The 27,341-nt window shown below is 39.3% G+C and overlaps 2 protein-coding genes across 4 annotated transcripts in view; one reads left to right on the top strand and one right to left on the bottom strand.

The window, feature by feature from the left end:
• LOC144205489 (SH3 and PX domain-containing protein 2A-like) overlaps positions 1-4,713 on the top strand; it is a 36,104-nt gene extending 31,391 nt beyond the window's left edge. For all 3 annotated transcript variants that reach the window (XM_077729892.1, XM_077729891.1, XM_077729893.1), the window contains 5 exons: positions 655-772; positions 845-1,167; positions 1,244-1,293; positions 1,462-1,581; positions 1,647-4,713. In XM_077729892.1, coding sequence (XP_077586018.1) covers positions 655-772; positions 845-1,167; positions 1,244-1,293; positions 1,462-1,581; positions 1,647-3,515 — 2,480 coding nt within the window. In that variant the 3' untranslated portion in view covers positions 3,516-4,713. The remainder of the gene's footprint in view (positions 1-654; positions 773-844; positions 1,168-1,243; positions 1,294-1,461; positions 1,582-1,646) is intronic.
• A 2,326-nt stretch (positions 4,714-7,039) lies between these two features.
• On the bottom strand, positions 7,040-20,945 carry LOC144205803 (E3 ubiquitin-protein ligase NEURL1-like). The gene is made up of 7 exons (XM_077730393.1): positions 20,774-20,945; positions 18,079-18,443; positions 16,463-16,784; positions 9,439-9,750; positions 8,357-8,476; positions 7,979-8,086; positions 7,040-7,903 (listed from the first exon to the last, which is right to left on the bottom strand). Exons 1-7 carry the CDS (start codon positions 20,799-20,801, stop codon positions 7,674-7,676), a joined length of 1,485 nt encoding a protein of 494 aa, XP_077586519.1. The 5' UTR covers positions 20,802-20,945; the 3' UTR covers positions 7,040-7,673.
• Positions 20,946-27,341: the final 6,396 nt, after the last annotated feature.

The raw sequence follows: 27,341 nt of genomic DNA, 5'->3' as shown, positions 1-27,341 counted from the left end.
TGTTGCTAGTCTCTGTTTACACTGACTTTAAAATGCGATTTACGGAGGGATATTATTGCTCTTTGGACAAATTCAACCATCCATTTGGCCATTATGGATTGGACATCGAGGCAGTGAAATATGAAATGTGATACATATTTTTATATTTATAAGTTTTATAGTGCATGTTGAAATGAAGGAAAATAACTTTTTAGTTATGGCTGTTTTTTTTATTCATTTTTTTTAAAGTGCTTATCCTTAGAAAGGTCATGGGGGTGCTGGAGCCTACCTCGGCGAACTATGGGACACCCTGGATTGGTTTTTAGGCAATCACAACCCTGTTTAGTGTCTAGTTTGACAAAATGTATTATTTTATCTTTATAAAAGCTTACCTTTCTAAAGTGTCTTAAAATCAATGCAATTTACCATTTTATTATTCATTAAACCCATAAATACAACCAAAAATTCATAAAGAATTAAAATAATAATTAAAAATGAGTGAAAAAACTATATTAATGCACTAAAGTGCCTCAGAAGCAGGATAACTTCATTCTAAATAGGATTTATTTCATTTTACAATTGGGCTCCAGGTTATTGTCAAAAAAATCCAGTAAAAAATGATTAAAATCTAAACTAAATAATGAATTTAAACCATGTTTTTTCTTTGTTTGGCAGAGGAGAAATATGTCACAGTGCAAGCTTATACAAGCCAAGGCAAAGATGAAATCGCATTTGAGAAAGGAGCCATCGTGGAAGTACTTCAGAAAAACTTGGAGGGCTGGTGGTTCATCAGGTGAGTCTCCACAATTCATTCACAGGGTACAAATAGTTTAGATTTCTACTACTTTTCTTCTGCAATTTGCAGGTACCAAGATAAGGAAGGTTGGGCTCCAGCTTCCTACTTAAAGAAAATGAAAGAAGAGCTTTCACCCCGAAAAAAGCCGGCTGCCGGCCCGGTGGAGATCATCGGGAACATCATGGAGATCAGCAACCTTCTCAACAAGAAAGGTCCGAGTGAAAAGGACGGCGAGAGCGTAGCGCCGAGTCCGAGGGTTCTCCGTAAGGAGATCAGCTTGCCGCTTCCGTGTTCGGAATCGGGCCTGGTGGGGGGACCTCCAGATGGAAAGGGCAAAACGGAGCAGGCTTCGCCAGCTGTAGCTCGTGTGGCGCCGCACCGTATTGAAATTGGTCAGTGGCGCTTATTAAGATATCAAAATATCCATCATAATGTCTAATGTATTTAATCTATACTGATGTTTTGTAGGTTCACCTGTTTTAAGACAAAAACCTCCGCCACGAAGAGATGCAACCCTGGTAAGTGTTTTTTTGTCACATAACATCATGTTTTATCAAAATTGTGACTATATAAAATGTTTTATTTTTACACAGTAGTTGTTCCTACTATTTTCAGAAGCAAAATGCTTTAGTTCTTTTATTTACCCTATTTTGAATGACTAATAACTATAAATATTTTCTTCGCAGGGATTTCCTTTGCCCTGCCCACCAGAGCCCCCTACAGTTGAAGCAGAGTATTACACAATTGCCGAGTTCCAGTCTTGCATCTCCGACGGGATCAGTTTTAATGGAGGCCAAAAAGCTGAGGTGACAATCTCGCAATCCACCGCTTCTAAGTCAAATATCTTCACGATTAATGTCCATTTTTTTAGGTGATTGAGAAGAATTCTGGAGGTTGGTGGTACGTCCAGATCGGAGAACAAGAAGGCTGGGCTCCATGTTCCTACATTGACAAACGCAAAAAGCCCAACCTGAACCGTAGAACCAGCACGCTTTGTCGGCCAAAAGTCCCGCCTCCTGCCCCGCCTGTCAAAAAGCAAGACTCAGCAGAGACAGCACCCCCCGAGGCTCCCGAGTCCCCGACCTCGCCCGGGAAACCCGTGTACGAAGAACCCGAGTACGACGTCCCAGCCATCGGCGACCTGGACTTAGAGTCGGAGTTTGAGTTCCTGCGAGGAGAAGCCTCATTGGTGGACACTAAAAACGAGGACACGTCCTCCGAGAAAGGATCGCAACGCTCCTCCAAACCTTCTCCGGCGTCTTCGCTCCGCAGCGCCTCCTTTAGGATGTGCGGGTCGTTTGAAGATAGCCAAGAGGCTGAGGAGGAGTGCATCTATGAGAATGAGGGCTACCACCCTTTCAAGGATAGCCCAGAGCGGCAATTGAGCCGCGAATCCAAGGCCGGCGTTGCGTCCGAGACAGCCAAGACGGGCAAGATGGCGGTCGCCAAATCGGGAGGCTGGAGATCCGCGGCTAGTAAGCTCAAGATCAATTTGAACGGGAGTCAAACCTCCAGCAAGAGCGAAGAGGGTTCTAACGAATCATCAGCAGGAGACAAAAAAGACCCCCCAGAGGACAGTAAATCGTCTCCCAACACCAGGTCCCCATCCAAACCCAAGCCGGTGGTCCGTCCCAAGCCTCAACTGGCCAAGGCGTCCAGCGGAGACAAGATGGACATCAGCACGTTGCGGAGACAACTACGACCTACAGGCCAGCTGAAGAACGGCGGCAAAAGCAAAGGCGAGGATTCCGAAACCGCCTCGGTGGTCTCCTCCGAGGACTCCTTCTCGTCTCAGAGCACATCTTCCGAGTTCTCCTCCGTTTACTCCAAAGGTAGCCGTGGGGACTCGGACGTGGAAGGCTGCGTCCTATACCGCACCACCGACCCGTACCAGAAAGTCCAAGAGTCGGAGCTTAGCTTCCCCGCCGGCGTGGAGGTGCTGGTGCTGGAGAAGCAGGAAAGCGGCTGGTGGTACGTACGCTGGGACGACGCGGAGGGCTGGGCCCCCACCTACTTCCTGGAGCCCGCCAGCGGCGGCGGGGGCTCCGAATCGGACGGAACGCCGTCCAAGCCCGGGAGCCTCAGCAAATCCAACAGCCTGGAGAAGAACGAACAGCGGGTGCAGGCTATGAACAACCTCAACCAGAACCTGAAGAAGGCCACGCCCCCCATCCCCTCCAAACCACCCGGCGGTCTTTCCAAACCGGTCGGCTTATTCGGCTCGTTCAAGCAGAACGCCGGCAAGCGTCAGCAAGTGGTCCGACCTCAGTCAGTTTTCATCTCAGCCCCCATCCGGGACCACCCTAGCCCGGCCAGCTCCCTCAGGAGAAACGAGTCCCTCAATTCCGGCGATAACCCACGCACTAGCCCCACGGTGCGTCGAAACGCCTCCTTTGGAACGGCGCCCCGCGGCCCTCCGCCCAATAACGTGGCCCCGCTGGCTCGGAGTCCCCTCCCCGGCGCCGGCGTCACGGAATTCTCACCCGGCGGCCCCCCGAAGAACGCCCTGCCCGTGTCGGCCGTCAGGCCCAAGCCGCACATCATCCACAATAACCTCAAGGAGATCTACGTCTCCATCGCCGATTACCATGGCGACGAGGAGACCATGGGCTTCCCCGAGGGAACCCGTCTGGAGGTTTTGGAGAGGAACCCCAATGGCTGGTGGTACTGCAAGGTGCTGGACAACGGCAAACCCAGGAAAGGTTGGGTTCCTTCCAATTACCTCGAGAGGAAGCCTTAGCGTGTTCGGAGCGCTGGTGCGTCTCTCAATGCCAGGGGGAAGGGCGGAGCCAAAGAACATTTGTAAAAAAGCCCAACTTCTTGCTTTGGTGGCCTCGTTTTAGGAACTACGGTAATTCCAACTCGAGGGAGATCTGGACCACGCCCACTTGTGAAGGACGTTCGTAATATTTGTTCCAGACCTAAAAACTAAATCAATGATATTTAGATGTTTTTTTTTGTCTTCCACACACTTCAAAAACATTCTCAAAATTCATCTGCTCTTTAATTTGGATTTTAGTCACTCGTTAACTTACCCAAACAAAACAACCTAATCTTAGCTCCTCCCCTTCATAGGGTTTGACAACTTCTGCTAACGAATTGGCCTATTCTTAGCTCCTCCCCTCAAATGTATTTGCCACCGTATGTAGTACTACTTTCCTAATGAGACCCTTGTCAAAGGTCATAGAATAAAATGCCCCCAGTTATTTCTTTTTAATTCTTAAATAAATAAAATAAATACTCCAAAACCGAGAGCACATTTGACCAAATTGTCAGGTTGTTATGAAAAATGGCAGCCCACAATATTCAAAACGAGTCAGTGATATACACGAGAAATTGCGATAGATGGTACGGGAATTAGTGGGGGATTACTGTAAAGATTTTTTGTAGAATTTTCTATGTATTTTAAGCTTTCTGCATGTTTGATTTTATTATACTGACAAAGCCTTGAGCTGTTCAAACTTAACTTTTTTTTCTTTTTTTTGCTGCTGTTTTAGTCACATTTTGGTGCTGTCTTTTTTGCATGTTTTTATAGCTTTATTTTTTCATACTCTACATCACCATAATGTAAAATATTCCACACATTTATGTCGTCTTACTTTTTTGAGCATCTCCAGTTATGACGGCTTTCCGTAAAAAAACAACAACAAAAAAACAACTAATCTTTTGATGGTTAAACCAACAAAAAAGCCAAATCTGTATTTATTCATTGACTGAAAACTTTTGACGTACTCGATCATTCGCCAAAAACTTGACCCATCTGCTCTTAACGCCATTTTGATGTCAAAAAGTAATTTCTGCTGGGCAGTAAATTTGACTTTATATTTTTTACATGAAGCCTTAAATTGGGTGCTCACTTTTGTCCATTTTTTTCATGTGTGACAAACAGCAATAACTAAAGTGCCTGAAAATGAAAATAAATGCACTTTTTGAACTCATTTTTTCCCATTTTTGAATGCAGGGTGATAAAAAAAATACTATATTTAAGTACTACATTTCCAGTTGAATTTTTTTGCCCACTGGAGAGCAGCAGAGTTCAGCATCTCTCAAATTCCAGCCCACTGTTTCCCCCAAAACAAGAATTGTACTTAAAAACCATCCAACTCACAACAGTAATTGCCATTTTTGCCCAAAAAGTTGAACTCTGACTATAATTACTTTCCAACCCGTCTTAATAGGGAAGTAAAATTATAAATCTAAACAGTTTCAACGTCATGTCTGAAGTCCATCTTAGATTGCAAATCCATACAAAAAAGGGCTGCAGATCAGGTTTGCCAAAGGTGCGGCCCGTGGGCCAGAAATGGTCCTCTACTGAGTTGTCCTAAGTTCATAAAAAACTGTCAAATGCTCCAAAACCAACAAGAATACACAAAGAAATCCCCCCAAAACCACAGGAACTGATAAAATAAGAATCATCCTGCAAATTCCCACAAAATCAATAAAAAATGATCAATAAATTACCATAAATGACCTGCAACTACCCAAAAAAAGTTCCCCGCTATTCACAAAGACATATTTCCAATTCACTCCACACTCATCTTTCAGTGCCAGACGACCAATCTATTCTGGAGGAATGGACGCCACTGTCATTAAAAAATTTCAATAGTGCCCAGTAACTTAAAAATAAAATGAAATCTACTTAACATTAAATGTAACTCACAAAACCAACTACGTTTGACACCAAGTGTGTAAGTTTGAAGTATGTAAATGGCGTGTGGACAATAGACAGACATTTAGCCAAACACGCCAAAACCATTAGAAGGCCAACTTGCAACCTCACTCCATAATCCTGACAGGGTCTGCAAACTCCATACGTGAATGCCATGAATTTTCTGTCACTTTCACCCGCACGAACCTTTGCGTTATGCCGTGAAATCGCACGGCCACCTGTTTCATGTCGCCACAATGGTGTAAATAACAAAGCGACGTCACCGCGTCTATAAACAGAATCATTGTGACTAACGGCTGTTTACTCCAAGGCCTTCGACCTCTGTTTGTCACATTGTCTCCACTTACATACTTTGTAAGATGGCGGCACGTTTACAAGTTTGCTCTCTAGTTTAGTCCAAAATTACATGACTTTTTTAATGACTTAATTCTATTTTTACTAAGGAAAAACACATTTTGTGGAGTAGCACCATCAATTTCATTATATGCAACTGTGCATAAGGACAATAAAGGCATTTGATTGATTTGTTGAGTTATTTTAGTTATTTTTAGCACTATAAAGCATACATTCAATAAGCAGCCTATAGTAAAATGTGTTGCATATATTTTTTGCATTCATTTATTCATTTTACTTACCGCCCATCTTCGAGAAGGTCGCGGGGGTTGCTGGAGACGACCCAACTGGTCTTCGGTCTTTGGGTGTAAGCCAGTCTACACCCTAGACTGGTTTAAATCCAGTTTTAGGGCACACAAAAAGCCCTATGACCACTCACAGTGCCACCAAGTGGAAATAGAACCCAGAATTTCTATATATATATATCTATATATATGTCTGAGCTTTGTCAGTGACCTATAAAAAATATATATCCATGATATATATAGATGGTGAAAGGTTAACTCCTTGAAAAGTAAATATTATAGCCAAAAAGTTTGAACATCCCTGCAGCAAGTCACATGTGATTCTTTTCCAAAATTGTGGTGTGTTGGAGGTGCAATCAGTGGATTGCAATCAGGTGCCTGTCATTACAGCACAACCCCCGTTGGCTCAACTCAGACTCTGCAGAAAAGACACTTTGCTTTGGTAGTAGAGGAAATAGTGCATGGCAAGCAGTATACAATAAAAGGGACTTTTCTTTTTTTTGGCAATTAAAATAATAGTCTGGTTGTTTCAAAAGGTTGGACAAGAAAATAAAGGTCATGTTATAAGAATTGTTTGGTGTAATTTGATAAATATGTGATAGAACAATGAGTAAGTATGAATGAAGTCAGATTAATATATTTTTAAAGCAAACAAATCTTTAAAAAATAAATGTAATTTTATTAAAGTAAAATTATTCCATTTTTAGGTGAAATAATAAAGCGAAAATAACGTTTTTTCCACATTTACTTTATTGAAGAAAAATCCTGCAATTTGAGAAAAAAACATCCCTTCCCTAGAAAACTAATCCACATACACATGAATGAACACATGAATAGCAAATGCCCCATTCATTACTTTATTTTTTTTATAAATATAGGTCACTATAAGATAAATGTGGCCTCACAGATGATACAAATTCTTCATTAAAGCGCTCAAAAAATAAATAATCCGTCATATTATACAGCTTCAGATTTATTATTGTTATTATTTTGATTGAACCCAGAAAAAAATGTATTATATTGTTCCAGGTTAACAGTATTAAATGATTAAATTAGCCACTTAATTTGATTCTAATCATGACAAAAAAGTTCATTATTGCACAAAACCTTGGTATTGTTTGTGAACAGTAAATGTTTGTATTTGAACCATTATTGCACAAAAAGTCTAGTCATAGTACAACTGGAAAAAAATAAACATTAAACTTTTTCCATCTTGATACTCAATTTGAACATATTTTTTCAGTGAACCTCATTGAAAATCATTCATTGCCATTTTGAATCAAATATGGCAAAAAAACTGTGATTTTCAGCCCTGAACAACAAACTAAGTCCCCAAATTCTAAGTTATCTATGTATCTTTTAATCGAAAAATACAATACTTCACCTTGACTTCATTTTCAACTAGTACGCAATCGATCTAATGTCAGCCACACTTGGCTTTTAGATCATACGTATCCCCCATTGACAAAAAATGGGTCTTCTACATGAATCGACACTCTACCATTCGCAATCTTCCTAAGAAAAGCGAAGTAGTATCGAACTTGAGAACCTGAGTTGAGCCCAACGATTCAACAACGAAAAAACCCAGGTTTTACGAGCCTCGGTAGGTCTTGATGATGTCTTTGATGGGCTTCCTACAAATAGGACAGGTGGACTTCTCCTCCTTGAGCCTAAGGGCGCATGAGTAGCACAGGCAAAGATGTCCGCAGTTGTACAACGCCGTGTCGGCTGTGTCGTCGCAGCAAATGGCGCAATCGTTGCTATCGTCGCTGGCTGGCGGTGTAGTGGGAGAGCTAGGCCCGGAAGCGCTCATCTCTGGGCCTAAACAATAAAAGAAAATGGTCATATTCTTTGAATTTCAATATGAAAAGATGCTTTGTAAGAGATTGGACGAACCTGTGCGAGAAGACGATCTGAGACGTGTTTGTCTATGGGTAGACAGGATGATGCTGGGTGTGTTTTGAGTAGATATGGGAGGGTCTATCACCAAGGGAATTGCTGGTTCTGATGGTAAAATACATATCGGAGGAGAAAAAGCAGGCAAAATGATAGTTAATGCGGATATTAATGAACTATTGTGGTCTTCAATAAAAGTTATATTGGTGTGTTGTGATTACTTGAGGTATTTTGTTTGTGTTATTAGTTTAACATCACATGGAGTTTTTTTTATCAAGTTGGCATCCTTTTTGTAGTAAATAATGTCTTGTAGTTGACATATTGTCATGAGGTGTGCTTAAAAGTAGATGAGATGTAAGATAGGGTTTTTTTACAGACCTCTGGGGGACGTCAGGCTGGAGTTGAGTAGTCTGTCCTGGACTACATTAGTTTCTATGGGTGGATTTGTGAAGGAGGGTGATCTCACTAGGCTTTGGATATCGGGGTGAGGAGACATACCTGACAATAGACATTAAATGGGTTAAATTAGAGCATTTTTTAAGCATTCATTGGCAACGAGATGCATCAAATGATGTGAAATAGTGAAGAAAAACATAGCCAAATTTTCCAGGAAGTTTCCTCCAACAGAACAGAAAAGGCAAGCTTTTAAGCCAATGAAATGCAAGCATCCCAGATTGCACAACCATATAAACAGCGCCTGAAGACAGCTAAGTCAATTTTCCCTGTTTAATTCTGTTTAGCGTTTTTAAAAACAGTAAATCCTACATCTATACATTTGACACCAGAGTCATTCTCCTTCCAAACACGGTAAGATTGCGACAAGTATCGCGTGGGAGCGTCGGCGTCCCATCTGTTCCGTTTCACGAGCTCCGCGACGCCCATCCGTGACATTAGCGTGGCTCCCTCCTCGCCGGCAACGCGTTTCCACGGCAACCGGCAGTCGCCGGGCCCGCGGCTGGAGTGGGAAAACGTCTCGCAGGATGTACTCTCACAGCAGAGGCGGGAAGCGAGGAGAGGGAGGAAGTGGAGAGGAGTGACATCCTGCCAAGGGAACGCTCAGCAGGGGGGAACGCCGAGCATCTTCAACCACCGTGCAATTACATTTAATAATGCAGATGGTGGTCATTGGTAGGGTGCAATTATGAGGGATGCCGTTTTCGATAAATAACAGGCAGTGGGGGAGCTTAAATTGATGAAAAATCATCTTCTCATCACATTTGAGTGACTACAACTAGAAAAAAATGATAATTTTCCTTGCATTTTTCTCAGAATGAACACTAAGTGATCACCCAATAAGCAAGAATACATCAAATGAACTAATTCCGCTTGTATGCTTCGAATTTAAAGCCAAATTTGTATATTATACGAAGCTTCCAACCATTTTCAATGCAATCTGATAACTGCTGATCTTTTTCTGATGTTTAAATGTGTTACAAAAACCTTAAAGGACGTTAACTTACCAAAAATATTGAGTTGCTTCTGCATGACCACTGTTGGACGATTGGTTATGTGTAGGTGTTTTCCGTGCGAGGGGTGAAGACGGGGTTCGTCGTCTTGGTATTCGCCGAATTCGGAGCATAGACGGAGATTTTGGGTGTTTTGGGGCATGTGGTCAAAGTGCTGGGAATCGTCGTCGTCTTCGTCCTGGCCTTCTTCGTATAACTCCGCCAGGGAAACGTTTTGTCTTCGTTTATTTCTTCCGTTTCGGGAGGAGGAGGAGATGGAGGCGACAGAATGGGACTTGGAGAGGTCTGGTGGTAGAGTCTCGCTATCTGTGGGGTAAACAAGAGAAAAATCCATGTAAAAAATCAAATAAAATATTAATTGATTAATTTGATAGGGAAAATAGTGCGGACAGTTTATGACCTTTGACCTAATACTCGTTTTCTGTTTGTGATAATCCTCGTGACGAACCCGTTTTATGAAAACACAAATCTACTAGCGCAAAGTAAAAACTGGATGATTGGATATGCTTAAGTAACAAAAATGAAAGGAACAATTCATATCTCCTTGACAACAAGTGACAATGATAAATGAACCAATTGCTCTAAAAATTGAGACCATTTGACTTTGACTACAAGATAGGTTTGTTAACATTTACAATATTTGACACTTTAACATTCCCACTATTAAAAGAGTTGTAATCTTTTCTTGGTTACCATTGACGACACAAAATGTCCAACAGCAGTTAGTAAACAAGAGTTTTTCAGGCCTTGACAATGAGTTAAGGTACTCTAATGCCCTTGAATGTGGAATAGCGTTATATATATATATATATATATATATATATATATATATATATATTCTGGCCGTCACAATAGAAAGAATTCAAAACATCCATTTGTATGACAGAGTGCAGTATGAAGCAAAAGTACAGTAAATGTACAAAGAAGCATATTCATCTCTCCACGGACTGTAGCTGCGGGTCAGGAAAAGAACAAAAAAAGATTCCTGACGGATTTATGTAACGCATATGTGGAAAAAAAAAGAGCAAGTGAGTGAAGAAGAAGAAGAAGAAGCCTCCCCACCCACTCTGTCCGTCTCCAGTGCCGAGTCTTCGGTATTATATACGTAATGTAAGCTGGTGGGCAATTGTCTCCCTTGCTACAAATTGCCTTCTAAATCATCAAATATTTTGTTTTCCTTTTGGTGTATTTTTTGATTCCAAAAATTAAACAATTGCAAATTATTTTTTAAAATACCCATTTATTTAGTTGTTGTTTTTTCTAATAAAACTATTTACGAAAAAAAACATTTGTTGTTTATTATTGTAAAATATTACCAAATTTAAACAGTTGCAAAATATTAAAAATACCCATTTTATTTTTATATATATTTGTTTCTAGTAAAACTATTAACTGAAAATCTTTTACTATTATTATTGTGAAATATTGATATGTTTTTTTGTATCCAAGAATTAAAATAGACTATGATATCAAAACTAATAACATATACATACTTTACCTTTGTGGTTATAGTGGATTTAAATACTGTTTGAATACATATTGATATGATTGTTGATATTATAAACAATGCAAAATGGAATAGAATAAGAGAATAACATTAATATAGAAATGTAAAAGCATTGAATATTTCCCTAATAGTGGTGTTGTTATGCAAAGCAGTAAAAGCAAGCCCTAGTTTGACTGAATATATTTACTTTCAGCCTTCAGATGTTGTGTAATCTTTTACAAAAGAGACTCCAGCAGTCTTAATGTTTGCATAACAAATTTGACTTTAGGACTGGCTAAACTTGTTCCTCTTTTTTTTGAATGCTTTCCACAAATGGATTTTGCAGGTCTCATTTTGAAGTAGCAACAGTGTGTGTGTGTGTGTCAATCAAAAAAGAAGGGAACAAAAAAATTCCTGCGAAAAAACCTTGATTTGGTTAGATATTTTGCAAGTACCTTGTGGGTAAAAAAAACACTTATACAAGTATAAAAAAACATTTAAAATTAACCAATTTATAGGAGAATATAGGAAAATAACAAATCAATTGTAGTCAGGGTCATCCTTTACGACTACTTAAACCGTATTTAAGTGCATCAAAAAAAATTTACATAAAAAAATCCACACTACTCATCCTCACAAGGCTCACATAGGTTGCAGAATCCTCCATTTTCAGAATTACGAGCCCTAGGCGGTAACCACTCGTACACCACCTTATTAGCAAACTACCGTATTTCACGACTATGAGGCGCACTTAAAAGTCTCAAATTTTCTCCAAAATAGACAGGCCAACTTATAATCCAGTGCGCTTAATATATGGGAAAAAAAATAAAATGTGTCATTCATTTAGGGTGCGCCTTATAATGCGGTGCGCCTTATAGTCGTGAAAATATGTTTTTTTAGTGCAATTTTGCTGATTTTGTCATTTATGGCTGCTCTACCAACCTATGGTGATCTCTGGGGAGGGTATTCTTTCTCCCCCCCTCACCTTTATCAGAGAGGAGCAGCACATCTCCGGCCAGCCGCTGATAAAACTGCTTGAAGTCAATTACTTCCTCCGCCAAGAGTGGCCATAAGCAAGAAGCGGCATCTTATTATTAGCAAGCTTATCATCTCAACAGCAACGAGATAACTTCTATCCTGGCCATTACGCTTGACATTTTAACTTCTTGTTAAGTAGCACAAAAGCGCGCAAAGCATGCAACCACAAGGGAGGAAGTACAAAGCATTTACACGTCAGTCACGACTTTGGCGACATGACTCAGCCGCCGCCGTGCGTGCGTGGGACGATTATAAGACGTACGCCCTTTGCACTGTGTGACATTCTTAGGAGACTTTTGGTTTTGGTTCAGATGAGTGAATGAATGAGGCTAACACGCCTGCAAAAATCTATATGGCAACGTTATTGTCATTGTTGGAGGCTCAATTATTCCATGACGTAAGTGTTTGGCAGGTGGAAAATTACATTTGATGTTAGGGAAGTGATTGGCATTTGGGGAAATGCATGGAATGTACCATGTCATCGTGATGAGGAAAAAATGGAAGTTGTGTTTTTCCAAAGTGAACTTCTAAATGCATTAAAATGGCAGTTTGAATGTATCAATGTACTTACAATTATAAAACATATTTAGGCAGCAATTGGCAGATAAATCCATAGATCAATAGATAAAAAACTGCAGTTATTAAACAAATAAGTCTCCTTACGTCTTATTTCATTGGTTATGAAACCCCCATTCTATAACAATGAGGTCATTCTGAACACATTTTCAGTTTTGGGAAGATCAATTTGCAATGACAAATGTATTAAAAGCACATTGAATAATAAATAGGGTTGGGCGCATCAAACCACAGCTGTGCCTTCAAAAGCAGCCTGGCTGGGATTGCTTTATATTTTAAAGCGACATTAATTCACTCATATTTTTCTATTACTCAGCCTCAGAAGGGTTGCGGGGTGCTGGATCTCGGCCGATTTCAATGCATGTTTTTGGGGTGTGAAAGGATGCCGGTATATCCGGAGAATACCCGGGTTTGAATCCCTTGGGAGTCAAGCCACTTTAGAAGATACCGCATAAGGCCGACTACATTCATTGGAGCTGATGTGATGATTTTAGGCTAAGTACGCATACACCCCCCCCACCCCCACCCCAGGAGGGCCTTTCCAGGGCAATGTGGATGAGTGATGTCATTGGTGAGGAGAGAAAAGAGCAAGGTGGAGCAGAGGGCTATTGCCTAAACAGGAAAGGGGGCTTATAAAAGAGAAAAGCCAATAGGGGGGTAATGTGAATGGAAATGGATTTCATATTGACAAAACTCCAAAATGGCGTGAGGTCAGAAGTCAGTTAACACAAGAAATGGTGGTCATGTGAAAGCCATTATCCTCTTCCCTGTACAGCAAACCCAAAAACGACACGCTCCATTACAATGTCGACGCTCACTCCCCGCCAGGTTCCGTCAAATCCCAAGTTTATTTGGCTTCCACAAATCCAGGCCAAATTCTGACTTCATTTGAAACAGACTTCATCCACAACCCTTTCATAATCACCGACTATTAACGCTATTTCATTTTTTTAATCCTCATAGCTATTCATTTTTCTTAGGGACCCATACCAAGTGGCTCCCTAGACCGTTTTGGTCATCCCTAAAAATAATATACTCTCGAGATTCGCCCTGTAAAGGGTTAAGGAGATAAGGCAGCTAGTCGGAAAGTGAAAGGTTTAACCGAGTTTGGACTATTGGCCTCTCGCCTTGTGATTTTGACTGAAAAAGGATATCAATGTGAGCCTTAAGTATCCCCTCTCTCTCTGGACCAGGTTGCAAGCTTCAGTGATTTCCTAAAGTGGAGACTTTGGGAAAGTATTTTTTTATGGTTCTTCTCATCAGGTTCAAACATCCACTCCCTCGAAAAGAATTCTGTTATTTTTCCTCCTCCAAAATGAATAATTGCTACGTCCGAACAATCCAAATGAACCAAAATTCTTGGTATTTTCTCCCATTGGGTGTAATTTCAGTAAAATAGCTTCATGATTACTCCAATATTTACCTTTTTTCTGGCCTGAAATGCACTTTTGATGACTTTCGATGACTTTGCCTCATTATTGCAAATATTGCTAAAATGTAGACCTTGTTTTTGGAGTTTTGGATCTAGCGAACAAAAACTGAGCAACTTAAAAGTGACAATGTGACCCAAGTAGTAGTTTCAAACTGGAATAGGCAACATTTTAACCACAAACCGAATGAGTACAGGCACTTTATGAAATTAATGGATGGAGCTTTCTTCTTCACTGCCAGCCAACAAGGTGACCCGATGAGGGTAATCAGTGTGTATCATAGTTCTCTATGATTGCTAAAACCCTTTAATCCTCCAAACAAACCCATGTGACGACCAAAATAAGCCGTCTGACGGCAGAGAATTGAAATAGAAGCGAACAATAACACAATGTCGTCAGCTTGACCTCGTAAACGACATTTGTGGGGCGCGCAAAGCTGCCATAACTCAGTTTCATCTTTATTTATGATCCAGCTTGTAGTCCAGATGAAAACAATATATATACACATTTGTGATTCGGTAAAGGAGGACCTGAATGATGCCAAGGTACAAATATATTTTGGGAAAAAGCAAAGCAGGGCTCAGATTGGCTTTTATCGGCTGGATTTGATTTGTCGCCACTGTAAAAATGCATGGGGGGAACTGTCAATCATAATGGGGAACTGGACAGTTTTATGGATTGCGTTTCTAACATTTTTAACTGTAATATGCGTAAAAAATGTTCAAAAGTGGTTTAAATTGTATTAATTGTCGCGGTGGTAGAAATACGCTGAATATTAATGAGGAAAAATAAAACTACAGATTATTATTCCATTTATGCTTGACTTAAATAGGACAAACTAAGTATTTTCAGTCAATTTGGATGAAAACTGCAATTTTTAAAATGCCTTAAACTGAAATACATGATGCACAAATGCATTTTGAATGATAACATCTCTCTATTCCAATGTTAAAAAAAAGTATTGCTCTAATCCACAGTATTGCACCAATCCCTTTAAATAAAATCTCATGCTTAGTTTTGATGCCATTTTTCCAACAGCCAATTTCAACTCAAGAAAATCCAAGGTCACCAAAGTCTTGCCATTCATCTCCACACTCCGTAACGCTCACTCATGCCGCCAACGGTCCATTTGTATGCCCCCCAAAACAAGTGCCACAGACGTGGGTTGATTGTCAGATAGTGTTATTCTCAGCAGGTGGACACCGACAGCTGGTGCATCATTCGTACGCTGGGGAAAACTCTTGCACCCTCATACAAGTCTTCTACTGGATTTTAAAGTGAACATGCTGTGGCACTTAAGTGTTTTTTTTTCATTATTATGGTCCTTCTATAACATTGGATGCCCTTTTACCAGGTTTGCAATGAATGACATTTTTCAACCGAATCTTCTTCAGAACTCTCTGGATCCAATTTGAATATTCAGTATTTAAATGTCAACATTTTGCAACGATTGTCTGTCAGTTGAGTGGATGTGTCGGTGGGAAGTTTGTCAGGGCGTGCGGTGACTGACATAAAGTCATCTATCTCACAATTATACAAAAATAAGGTATTCACTGTCGACATGTCGCTTCAGCGGAGTTCAATGCCGGCATAGAGGCGTGTTTTAATCAGAAAGCTAGCAATTTTTGCGACTTCCTGGTGTCAAATAATCAGTTTTTCGCTTCTATAAAACATTCAGTCATTTGGTGACAAAAGTATTATACTAAACTTCACAAAATGTAAATGTATACATTTGAATACCCTCTAATTTCACTGCTGGTAAACAGGTAGAACATGTTTTGGTTGAAAAAAGTCTTATGTAACAGGCCTAAGCAAGAATAGAATAGATAACATTGATCATTAGGATCAATGCTGTTTATTTGCACTTTAGCTTTTGGTAGTGGGACATATATTTGTTTCCCTCTTACTGCACTTCTATTCAATATGTGTAAATATAGCAAAAAGTAATCTAAAGGGCACTAAATTGACTTTAAGGTGTTCTTGGTAAGCTTCCAAATGACCATTAAGCCATTTTAATTACTTCATCAACTCAAATCGAAAGAACTATGAGGCAGTACAAAAATATTGAATAGAAAATGGCAAAATAATGCACAAAAAACTGCATATACACATAGATATACTGACAGCTTTTATGCTGAGATGAGAACCAGGAACGTTCTCGGAAGGAGTTATGAAAGCGTAATAGTTCCAATGGGGATTTTTCTGTGTATTTTTTTTGCAAAATTGGATACAGCTGTTCCTACATAAACGTTTCTCATAAGCAAATTCCAAGGAGGGAATCAGTGAGAAGATGCAGATCTCACATGACCCAATCGCTCATTTTTTTTTTCATCCAGTGACCCTTTAAAAAACCCATCAGGGAGAGTTCTGGTTTTTACAATCTACCCAATCTTCCAACCCTCTTTTTCAATGGGGTGTGGACTGAACTGTTGAATTGTAACTAGCATCGAACCCGGAGCAAACCGAAGTGGTAGTGATGTACACTTACCGAGAAGCTGGACGGCTTTTGTTTTTCCGTAGACGTCCACAAGGGCCCACATCGGCATAAAGGAATAAACCATTCTGAACAACCTCTTTGGGATGCTTTCGTTGATCCGGTAGAGCACTCTGCCCTTCTTGGTCATCCAAAAGGAGACCACAGTCTCAGAGGAGAGAAGATCTTCTGGCAAAGGTTTGACCCAGAAGTTACCCTGAGAAGCCAGATCAGGACAGGAATACGTGGGCAAGTCTCTAGGGTTCATCTGGCTCGGATCTTGGCTGGTGAAACCAATACGTAGAGCACCCTGCCAGGCTTGGTGGGTATGGGTGATCTGGTGGTTAAGAAATAGAAAGAAAAATGAGGGTTTCAGATAAAGTAAGGCATTTTTTACATTGGATTTCTTTCCAAGTTGTTGCAGGTTAAGATAACATAACAAACTTGCCCATATTTGGAAGTGCTTGCACAGTAGTTAAAGTAGTTGGTTTCTTACTATTAATTCTAGGACATTTCTTATTTGCTTTGCCTTCTAGGCTCACCTCAACATTTTTATATGCAATTTGATAAGACAAGATATAAAAGTACAGAAATGTCAACTGTTCATATCCATCTAGTGCACTGACAAATATTTCTTTAATGAATAGCATTTAGAGGACAGCATTACTCAAACAAGGTCTGCCGTGCTCTCTCTTTTTGTAAATGTCCTGATAGGTGAAGTGGAGACTTGTGCTGAGCTGCCTCTTTGGCCAACACAAATACAAAAGTGAGAAAACACGCGAGGAGAAAAGAGAAGTGAGAAGACGTGTAGGCGTGAAGGAGGACTTCATCTAACAGTTGCACTCCAAGATATTGCCACACAGAAGCACGGAATAGGAAAGATTGTCTGTAAATGGTTCAGGGTTGCATGGTTACGTGGGTAAAATAGTGCAAGGATTGATGGATAAAAGCTTTATTAATTGGTTCATCAATGGGAAAATTAAAAAAAGGCTGGACAATCGATAAATGGATGAATCTATGATGGGTGGGGTGTTATAATGGTTGATAAGATGGAACGATGTGATTGGTGGACTAGATATGATTAATGGATGGATGTGTAAAGAGTTTGGCAGATGGCTGGATATTAATTAATATATGGGAAGTAATGAATGGGCTGATAATTGGACTCGGAAGGGTAAATTGGTGAATGGATTAAAATACATGTGTCAAAGTGGCGGCCCGGGTTCCAAATATGGACCGCCGCATCATTTTGTGTGGCCCGGGAAAGTAAATCATGAGTGCCGACTTTGTTTTAGGATCAAATTAAAATGAAGGGTATAGATGTATATTAAATTTCCTGATTTTCCCCTTTTAAATCAATAATTGTCATTTATTAATCAATGTTTTCTGTGTTTTTAGTTCAAAAATACTTTTGTAAAATCTAAAAATATATAAAAAGCAAAATAAACATTGTTTTAGATCTATATAAACTGAATATTCAGGGATTTTAATCCAGTTCTTTTAATCTATTTACTAAAAAAATATCCTAAAATGGTCCGGCCCACATAAAACCGCGAACCAACCCGATTCTGACAATTTTGGATTAAACAATAATGAAATTATGGAAACATAAGATAGGTGATTTTACTCACCTTCAACCGAACCACCTCATTGACCGCCACTGCTCTATTGCTGAAGACGATGCCGTTGCAGAAGCTCCCCAATCTTCTAACATACCTCTGAGACTCGTCAATCGTAATCTGGGAGCCCTTGGTTGTCGGGTGGAATAGCAGCGGCGGCTCAACCTCGGGAATCCACGGCTGTTGAAAGGAAGGCTGCCTTGCTTGTTTGCCGTGATGATGGCCGGACGGTACAATACAGCAAGAACATCGACAGTGGGGTCTATGTTGGCCATACAAGGGTGAAGACGAGTAGGGAAGCACGCAATCTTCAGCGTGGCTCTGGTCCAGCGAGTAACCCGGAATAGACGTAATCGGAACGGGTCCATTCAAAAGACCTGTCACACACAATTACTGTTATATCAACACCTGCGTGACAATACAGGAAAAAAATAAGCATCTATTTCAAACTCACTAACTCTTTAATTTTTAGGTATTTCATTAGATTTTAAATTATATATTATCATTCAATCGGACAACTCATATTTCATACAAGTATGAACATTTCTATGAATCTTGCGACAAACCACACGGTAAAAACAACCCTAAAAAGAATTATCATTGCAGACAGCCATTTTTAGCACTTGGGTTATCTTTTATGTTGGTGACATGACGTCTCTGCAAGCTGTCATCAATGTGTCAAATCTGATATGTCATCAGAAATCTCAAGTCGCAAAACCACAATGAAATAAGAGCTTAAATCAAACATTTTGTCCTGTTTTTGACGCCCATACAATTGCCTCTTCTGTTTGCCTGACCTTGGAATGCCAAGAGTTTGTACTCTGGAGATCAATCAATCACCAATCAAGTCAAGACAGCTGGACTCGTTCGAGTCGCTTGATTGGTTGGCTCTCCAGACACATCCTCCACGTTGTTTCTCTTCCAGCCGCTGATTAACACATGCAATTTGGAGTGTCGACATATAATCTCTATTAGACTCGTCGGCCAAGAATCACAATCGACGGAGCATTTCTAGACTCTGTCTTTTCAACAGAACAAAGCTCAATTGTCTTGCTCAAAAACACAATGAATACTTCCAGAAAACTACACTTTGGATGTCATTTTGTACGTCATGTCTAGTGGATAACAAAACGCCATTGTCTCAACCCACTATTTGTGCACATATAAGTGCACATTCACACTAAAGCAGGTTTCAACTTGTAATTACCCGGATAATTTGTCAAATTCATTTGCGTAGGGTCAAAAGACAAATGGTAATACTGCTCATTTTGATCGACTTTGTTAGAGCGATATTAAATTAAAATATGTTCCTTGCTTTAATTTTACATTCCACTTGTAAATGCAATTATAATTTGCAAAATCAAAAGTAAACAAACTCCAAATATGGAACAACTTATGCTTGAATAATAAATCAAAACTGATTATTATATCATTAGTCCTAATGGATACATAATGTGATTAAACCTCCATTGTGATTCTTCAAAATACACATAAACACTCGACTTGTTTACATCACAACGAAGCAGCTGTGGACTTCAAATGACAAACACGCCATAAAATGAATGATTGGTCCTTGAGCGCGATGAGAAGCCCAAGAAAACCCTGACTGACATTATTGATATGCGCCAGGTTTCGGGTTCCAGACTAAAGCGTGCCAGTGGGTGGCCAAGAATTTGCAACACAACCAATATGGCTACTCACAACCAAGTCACCCCAGAGGAGCAATTTGGCAAGGATAGAGTCCATCTGTCTGTCTGCTTGGAGCTGAAATTCACAACTCTGCTTCTTCAACACTAACCACTCGACAATTGCTGTCGTTTCTGATTCATTAGAACTCTAAATGTGGGTTAATATCCTTATAGCGTAGCCTCAAGAGAATGCATTATCATCATTTCTGAGGTAATGAATGGCCAAACACTTGCTCCATTATGAGTCAAAGATATGAATATAAATCTCTATGGCATGGTGTACATATTATATTGTTCATTGAAGCCTGTGCAACAAGTGGCTAAACATTTTTAGCCCAACATATCCAAACATTATGACCTTTTCTAGGCTACAATTTAAAGATATTATGAATTTTCGCTCAAAAATACATCATGTAAAAAGATAATTCATTTTTTTACACTCATCAGGTCCCATTTAGTTTATAAATATCAATGAGAAAATAAAAATGCATGTCTTGCAAGAATAATAAGAAATAAATAATTATTTTCCATTGACTGCTATAGATGTCCAAGCTATTTTGACTAGAAGGAATGGCCATGATTGTTCACATTCAATTTGTCTGTTGTCATTAAAAGAAATCTAATAATTTAAAGAGAAAAAAAGCTTTACTGGTGCAGTATATATAAACACTAAACTGGTATGACATCTCATAAAGGCAAAGAAGCAAAAATAAAGAACAAATAAAAAACAAAACTCTCTTTGTAGTGGCGTTAGAGTTAAGACAAGTTAGAGCAAGGAAACAAACAAAACAAACAAACAAAAACACATGACCTAGGTGTATTTATCTTTGAGAGAATATAGAAGAAGAACTTGTAATTCAGGAATGTTATATTTACAAAAATAATGTCATGGGGTCTTGTTTTAAAGTTGCCTTGAGTACAATCACGAACTAAACAGCTATTTAACTAAAAAATGTCCTATACAAATACATATAAGAATGATACAGATGATAAAAAGCACATTTTTCGAGTGAACTTACTATTATGTCTTGATCCATGGCCCCCCATGGCCGTCGATGGCAGATGCGAGGTGCTTTGACGGTGTTTTTTGTCCTTAACGGCGCATCCACCACGACAAACGCGCTCGACGCAACGTGTATTTAACGCGAGCGTCAGACGCACGCTCAGGAAGCTGCTGCCGCATGTTGCATGTCCACATTGTGGGCGTCCACTTGTTCCAAAGCATGCCTCATTTGCATAAAACGTATGAGTGGAGGTGGAGCTTAGCTGGAAGAAGGTCCCTTTCCAAGTATGACTTGTTGCTCCATCACCCCAAATGATGATAATATTGTCCAATGATGAAAACATCCTAAGTGTCAAGAAGAGAGCTCCAAAAAACTCCTTCAAGTCATGTAAACTTTACTTGAATCTTTGAATTATGATATTCTACATATTTTTCATATCATGTTTACTATTAAGTTATACTATTTTCTCTTTAAACTAGGCAGAGAAAATACTAGAAGTAGACAGTAAGGTTAATATAGTTTCATTTTATCCTGTTTGCACTAATTGTTGTAAAGATGTTCATTCAATTATTTATTTTTGAGGGGGTGCTGGAGCCTATCCCAGCTGTACTGGTTGTTAGCCAATCGCAGAGCACAAGGAAACGAACAACCATTAGTGCTCATAATTGTTCCTGAGGGCAATTTCATAACTTTATATTAGTATTCAACTAGGTAACCTGAGTTCAATTGGGTTTGGATAGACATTTTTGCTGTTTAAATACATAATAAGGCTTTTTTTTGTCTTGTACTTGCCAGTTTTACCCCAAAAAAATCAACTATCTTGTACTTTGGATTTAATTTATGACGCGTATAAACCTTTAATATTGCTCAACCATAAAATAAAGCCAACCGAATAGCACAATGTTTACGTCTTAACATGACAAGAGGTAAAAACACTGATGCTTTATGACAGACGGCGCTCGATGGATTTGCTGTGATGACTCCATGCGGACACGATTGGCTCAAGGCGGCGTGCCCATGGACGGACGCTGGAGCTGAAAATAAAACACACTAGATGCAAGCTTTTCACAGGAGCCATTATTGCCTTCTGTAATTTAAAGCTACAACCTGTTTTAGAGACATTTAAATGGGCCTGTCGTTTGAATTAAACATTTATTTGGACGACATTTAACACTTGTGTTTAGTGGATATGTTTTGGTTTTCTCCTTTCCTTGCAGGAGTTTGCCTTGAGGCCTTGGCGATGATGTAACTTGCGTGGGTAGGAATAAAGTGGCATCTCAGAAGCGTTTTTTTGGTCCCAATTGATTTCGGTTTATGTTTTGGGGTTGAAGAAGGAAACTGGAATACCCACAGAAAACCCACACAAGTATGGGGAGAACATGGGAACTCCAGAAGGGAAGGTCAAAACCTACCTGGAATTTATCCCTCGATTCCAACTCATCAATAGATGTTTTAATTTGAAAAAAAAATGTATTACCTTTATTAATCCATTAGGAACTTAATTTGGCATAGAGAATATTCACTATGATTCAATATAACTGACAATAAATCAATAAATGTGTTTCTATCCATCCGTCAATGTAGATTATGAACGACTAAATACATGTTTATGCGTTTTTAAGGATAAAATAACACTTTAGAAACTGAATATGACTAATAAATTATAAGAAAAATACATTTGTGGATTGCACCTGGCACAAGAAGCAGTTGTACGAGTTATAAACGTCACACTAAGTAGTTAGGGCGGGTATTACTTCTTTGTTGCTGCTCTTTTTTTTGTTATTGTATCCAGATAATGATTTAAAATTCCCCTGAAGCTATACCAGTAGGTAATAATGGTAAAACACAGAGCCCTGCCTTTGTTTAGCGAGCATTTCCAGGATTGACCATTTTAGACACAATGACATACGAGGAAGGTTCAAATTTCACATTGATTTCAAAGTGGAAAGCTTCCAAAGTTGGTTGGTTGGTCTCATCATGTTGTGGGCAAAGCGCCACACTAACCTCAAACGGTTCAGAATGCGTCATCCTGCAACATATCGTACCATTTGCTGAAAAAATAGATTAAAAAAATACACCATTGAGCTGTACAAATAGTCAGAAATCAACAAGGGAATCAACAAGACATCAGAGTGACATATTTAAACAGCAGCAAGACATTTATCGATTGTGAGTTTGCCACCAGGAAGTTAAATATTATTATTATGTATTACTATTAATGGCAAAGGCACTGTACTTTTCCACAAACACAACGTGTATAAGTACAGAGGATGCTCAGATTTTTGGAAATTTACAAACAAGTTATGCTCTGGAACAAAAACTCCTTTGACTTTCCAATGATAACTTATTTCATTGTCATTGGATTGTATAAAAGTGATTGGCCAGTAACCAGTCACAGTACTAGTATATATACTATTCTGTGTTTTCTCTCAAAAAGAGCATTTCTCCATTTTTTTTATTTTTTTAGAATGGACCATGTTTTTTTTTCGGATTGTGGGACTCGGTCCTGTATTTCATTACAGTGTGTGACCCAACAGCTTAAGTGGTGTCAACTCCAAGCATACCGCAAGCATGACACAACATGTGATATTATGGCATGGTACAATGCAGCTGTTTAGAGTCATAGCCATTGTTAGTGTCCTATTATAAACTGTTTAGATCAATATAGAGCCGGGTAAAGCAGAATGTGAGCCAACACAGGCCTTACACAAAGCGTGAATAGAGTGTGTTTATAATGAAATGTGACATTTATCATCAGTACCTATTCAAGTGCACCCATCAAGCTTGCCTACAGATGCATAATTAAAGCCATTGGCATACATTTATTAAAATGCAGAGACAGCAGTTTTTAACCATCCTCTGTTTTAGGAAGGGGTGGCAAATGTGTGGGGTGCGGGCTAGAAGTGACCAGATCTGGCCACATAGACAATAATTATTACTGTATTTTCTTTTAGGGAGGGGTGTTAAATATGTGGGGTGCGGGCCAGAAGTGATCAGATCTGGCCACATTGATAGTAATTATTACCGTATTTTCACGTCTATAAGGCGCACCACATTATAAGACGCACCCTCAATGAATGACATGTAATTATTTTTCCATTTATAAAGCACACTGGATTATAATGTCTATTTTGTAGAAAATCCAAGACTTTTAAGTGCGCCTTATAGTCGTGAAAATACGACAAATGCCCTCGGAGCAAGAAAAACTTTGAACACCCCTGTGTTACAATTATTGAGCGTGCCACTGTCCTCGTGACATTCCACTAAAATGATGCTTAGCTGCAAAGTATCGATCGGCGTGTCCCGGAAGCGCGCCCGCTTGCACTTGAGTGTCAGTCAGAACAAACTATGGAGAAGGTGAAGGCCCCGTCGGGACACAGCTGGCTGACAGCTCGCTTCCCCAAGATACAAATGAGCTTTTTTTTCTTTTTACCGCACGCCTGGCTCGGCTCCACGACTGCGACGAGCACTGCAAACACGTCACTCTTAGTTAAACATGTTGGCGTCCAATTTGTGTGGACGCTTTCCTGCTCCGACGCTACGGTTTTCCATGTCCATTATAGGTTAGACGAGGCCGTGCTGGGTTGTCTACTTCTGGCTTCTTCTACTTTTTCTTTCTTCTCCATTTGTTGCGTCAAGCAGATGCTCCATCACACGCTCGGCTGAGCTGGTGCGGAGACGCCCAACTAGATGTGCTGCCGCCGTCACTAACGGGCTGTCTTCAGGGCGTGTGGCGTTTGAGTGTGTTTTTACTTGTGTGTGAGTGTCACTGCTTGGAGAAGTTGGAGGGTTTTTGTCAGGAAAATGAGCTGGAATGAAGTCAGATGAAGATGCCTTTATGGAGGGGAATTACCTTTGAGTAATGAGTTGAATACTGCTGTATTATTATTATTGTTGGACTATATATTCAGATACATAGAGTATCTTATGATTATTGTAAATAGGCAGTGAATTGACTCTTTGCTAATTGGATTTACCATATTTTTCGGACTGAGTATAAGACGAAACAGCCAAATAAAATGAAGACGAAAAAAACATATGTGGCACTTTTGGAGGACAATTTTAGATATTTGAATGAGCATTTGGTCAATTTGGAATAGTAAAATGGACAAAAACAGCCTAAATAGGCATCTGTTAAAAACCAAATTAAAAAATAGTTGTTCAGATAACTATAATCTAAAAAAAAAATTAAACAAAACTGAACCAAAGTGAATTTAAGTCCCTAGTCTATTCTAATAGGTTCTTAAATGACTGTTTAGTCCTATTTGAACACCCAAGTATGGTTCTTTAAGGGGTACTTGTGCACTATTTGACCGGCCTGCTTCTTAGTCTAAATACATTAACTACTGTATATACAAGTGTCTATACACACACACTATATATATATTTAAAACTGTCTTGTATGGCTGGGTTTAAATATCCTGCCTGTAAGAGTAGCTGTTCAAGGAGGCAGATTTGGTTTCCAACGATTGTGATTCCTGGGCTAATTTTGCCTTGTTTCCTTGACAACCAAAGCGTGACACAATGGCCCTTTTCTTATCTGCTTTGTCGGTAATTAAGATACTCTCTTGTTAGTGTGATATATGAAATATAAAGTGAAAATATTGCCTTTGTTTGATCCCGGGGTAAAGCCACTGATTTCTTTTGATTATGATTATTTTTTTTAACTTTCATTGCATTCCACAGCCAGTCACTAACCATATGCCTGTTGTTGATTTGAATTTATTTAATCCCAGTGTGTGTTTATATGTGCAGATGAAGTCATTTTTATAGAATTATTAAAGACAGATGTGTGCCGAGGGCGGATTTTGTGGCGAATACGGACACACTGACAGAATAATCCCTAATATAAGTTGCACCTGAAAATAAAATAAGGATTTTTAAAGGATACGCTGTACTTTATATGAACCAGTTGAAGGAAATGATCATACACAGTGCATATGGAGGAAAAATATGAATCTCTAGACATTCATAAAAAGCGATTTGATGTCTTGCTGATCTGAAAGAAATAAAAAACATGACCTCACTTGAACAATGTGTGAGAATTTTGAAAATGATATCATTGAAAATGAAAAGGACTCCTTCAAAATAACCCAACTGGGGTTGAAAAGGAAAGTTAGAAAAGTTTGTTGACCTCAGCGACCTTAGTCTTTATTCATTATTATTTTTATTATTTTTATTAGAATGAGATTCCTACTTTATGGTTATGAAACTTTGAATACATTTTAATGTGAAAAATTAACAAAATTAGTTGCATGCAACAACAAAACACTGTAAAAATTTTTAAATTAAAAGACACAACAAAATTGACTTTCTATTTACCGTATCTTCCGAACTATAAGCCGCACGGGAATAAAGGTCGCATGAACCAAAAAATGCAAAATGAAAGAAAAAAGTACATGTTATATAACATTATAAGTTTATTAAATAGGAAAATTAGGACTTATTAATGTAACATATACATAAGCATTTTGGATATGTGAATGTTTTAATGCTGATTGACTGAAAATGTAAAAAAAATCCCACTCGTGTTGAATTTCAGGTGTTTTTTTAATTTTTTTTTTTGGTCAAATTTATTTATTTATTTCTTATCGTAAAATCTGCTTCTGTTCTTCTGGCTAATGAGATTTTTTTTTCTCCCCCTCTCCCTCGGAAGGCAATTAAACAATAGACCCTGTGCTCCCGTTCCTGCCAATATTCAGAAGGCACTTGCCATCTTTCCACATGCGCACACACGCTCAGCGCCACCAATTAGCTCCTTTCTTTTTTTATTATTGCCATTTGAAATACATGCAAATGAAGGTTGTGACAAATGAGCTGGCTTCAACTCGTATGCTTGGCCGGCCCCAATGGTGCGGACCTGCACAACTCTATCTTTTTATTGGACTAATTCCTTCACACGGCAGTCAAAGTCACTTTTTTTTCCTCTAGAGTATTATCCTTGGGGGTTTACTTGTCTTTGTTTTGTTTTTTGTTTTTTCTTCTCAATGTTCCCCCTACTGCTCATTGTGTGGAATCATCTTCTTACAATGATTTAGCCCCCTCTAGTGGCTGCAATGCATTTTTCATATGTCAGTGCTTCATTGAAATACTTTAATCAAGGCCCAAAATAGAAAAAATACCCGATTTGAAGACTATAATATTATTTGGAAATAATATTTCCTTATGGCAATATTTCATATGAATCGATTGATGCCCCGCCCACCAAAGAGTGCCTCTTGCTCTGCTGCCCTCTATCACGCTTTCTCATAATATCATCATAAAAAAGCGAAAGTAAAATAATGCCACTTTAAACCAATTAGCAGGGGACTCCTAAAAGTTTGCCGATAATGGCCGCGGGGGGTGTTGGAGCCTATCCCAGCTAACTACGGGCACCATTGGGGGACACCCTGAATCGGCCTCCAGACAATCGCATGGCACGAGGAGAAAAACAACCAATCACCCATAGCAAATGGCTGATTTAGGTAGTTCAACTTGTGAAGCATGCATGGTTTTAGGGTATGGGGAGTACCCAGAGAAAACCCACGCATATGCAAATGCTGCACAGTGAGCAAAGCCTTGAACCTAGACCCCAGAATTGCGA

The sequence above is a fragment of the Stigmatopora nigra genome, chromosome 12 (genome assembly GCF_051989575.1).
Source record: "Stigmatopora nigra isolate UIUO_SnigA chromosome 12, RoL_Snig_1.1, whole genome shotgun sequence".
In the NCBI taxonomy this organism is placed as follows: Eukaryota; Metazoa; Chordata; class Actinopteri; order Syngnathiformes; family Syngnathidae; genus Stigmatopora; species Stigmatopora nigra.
Note: the sequence above shows the minus strand (reverse complement) of the source record. Positions and strands in the feature narration are given on the sequence as shown.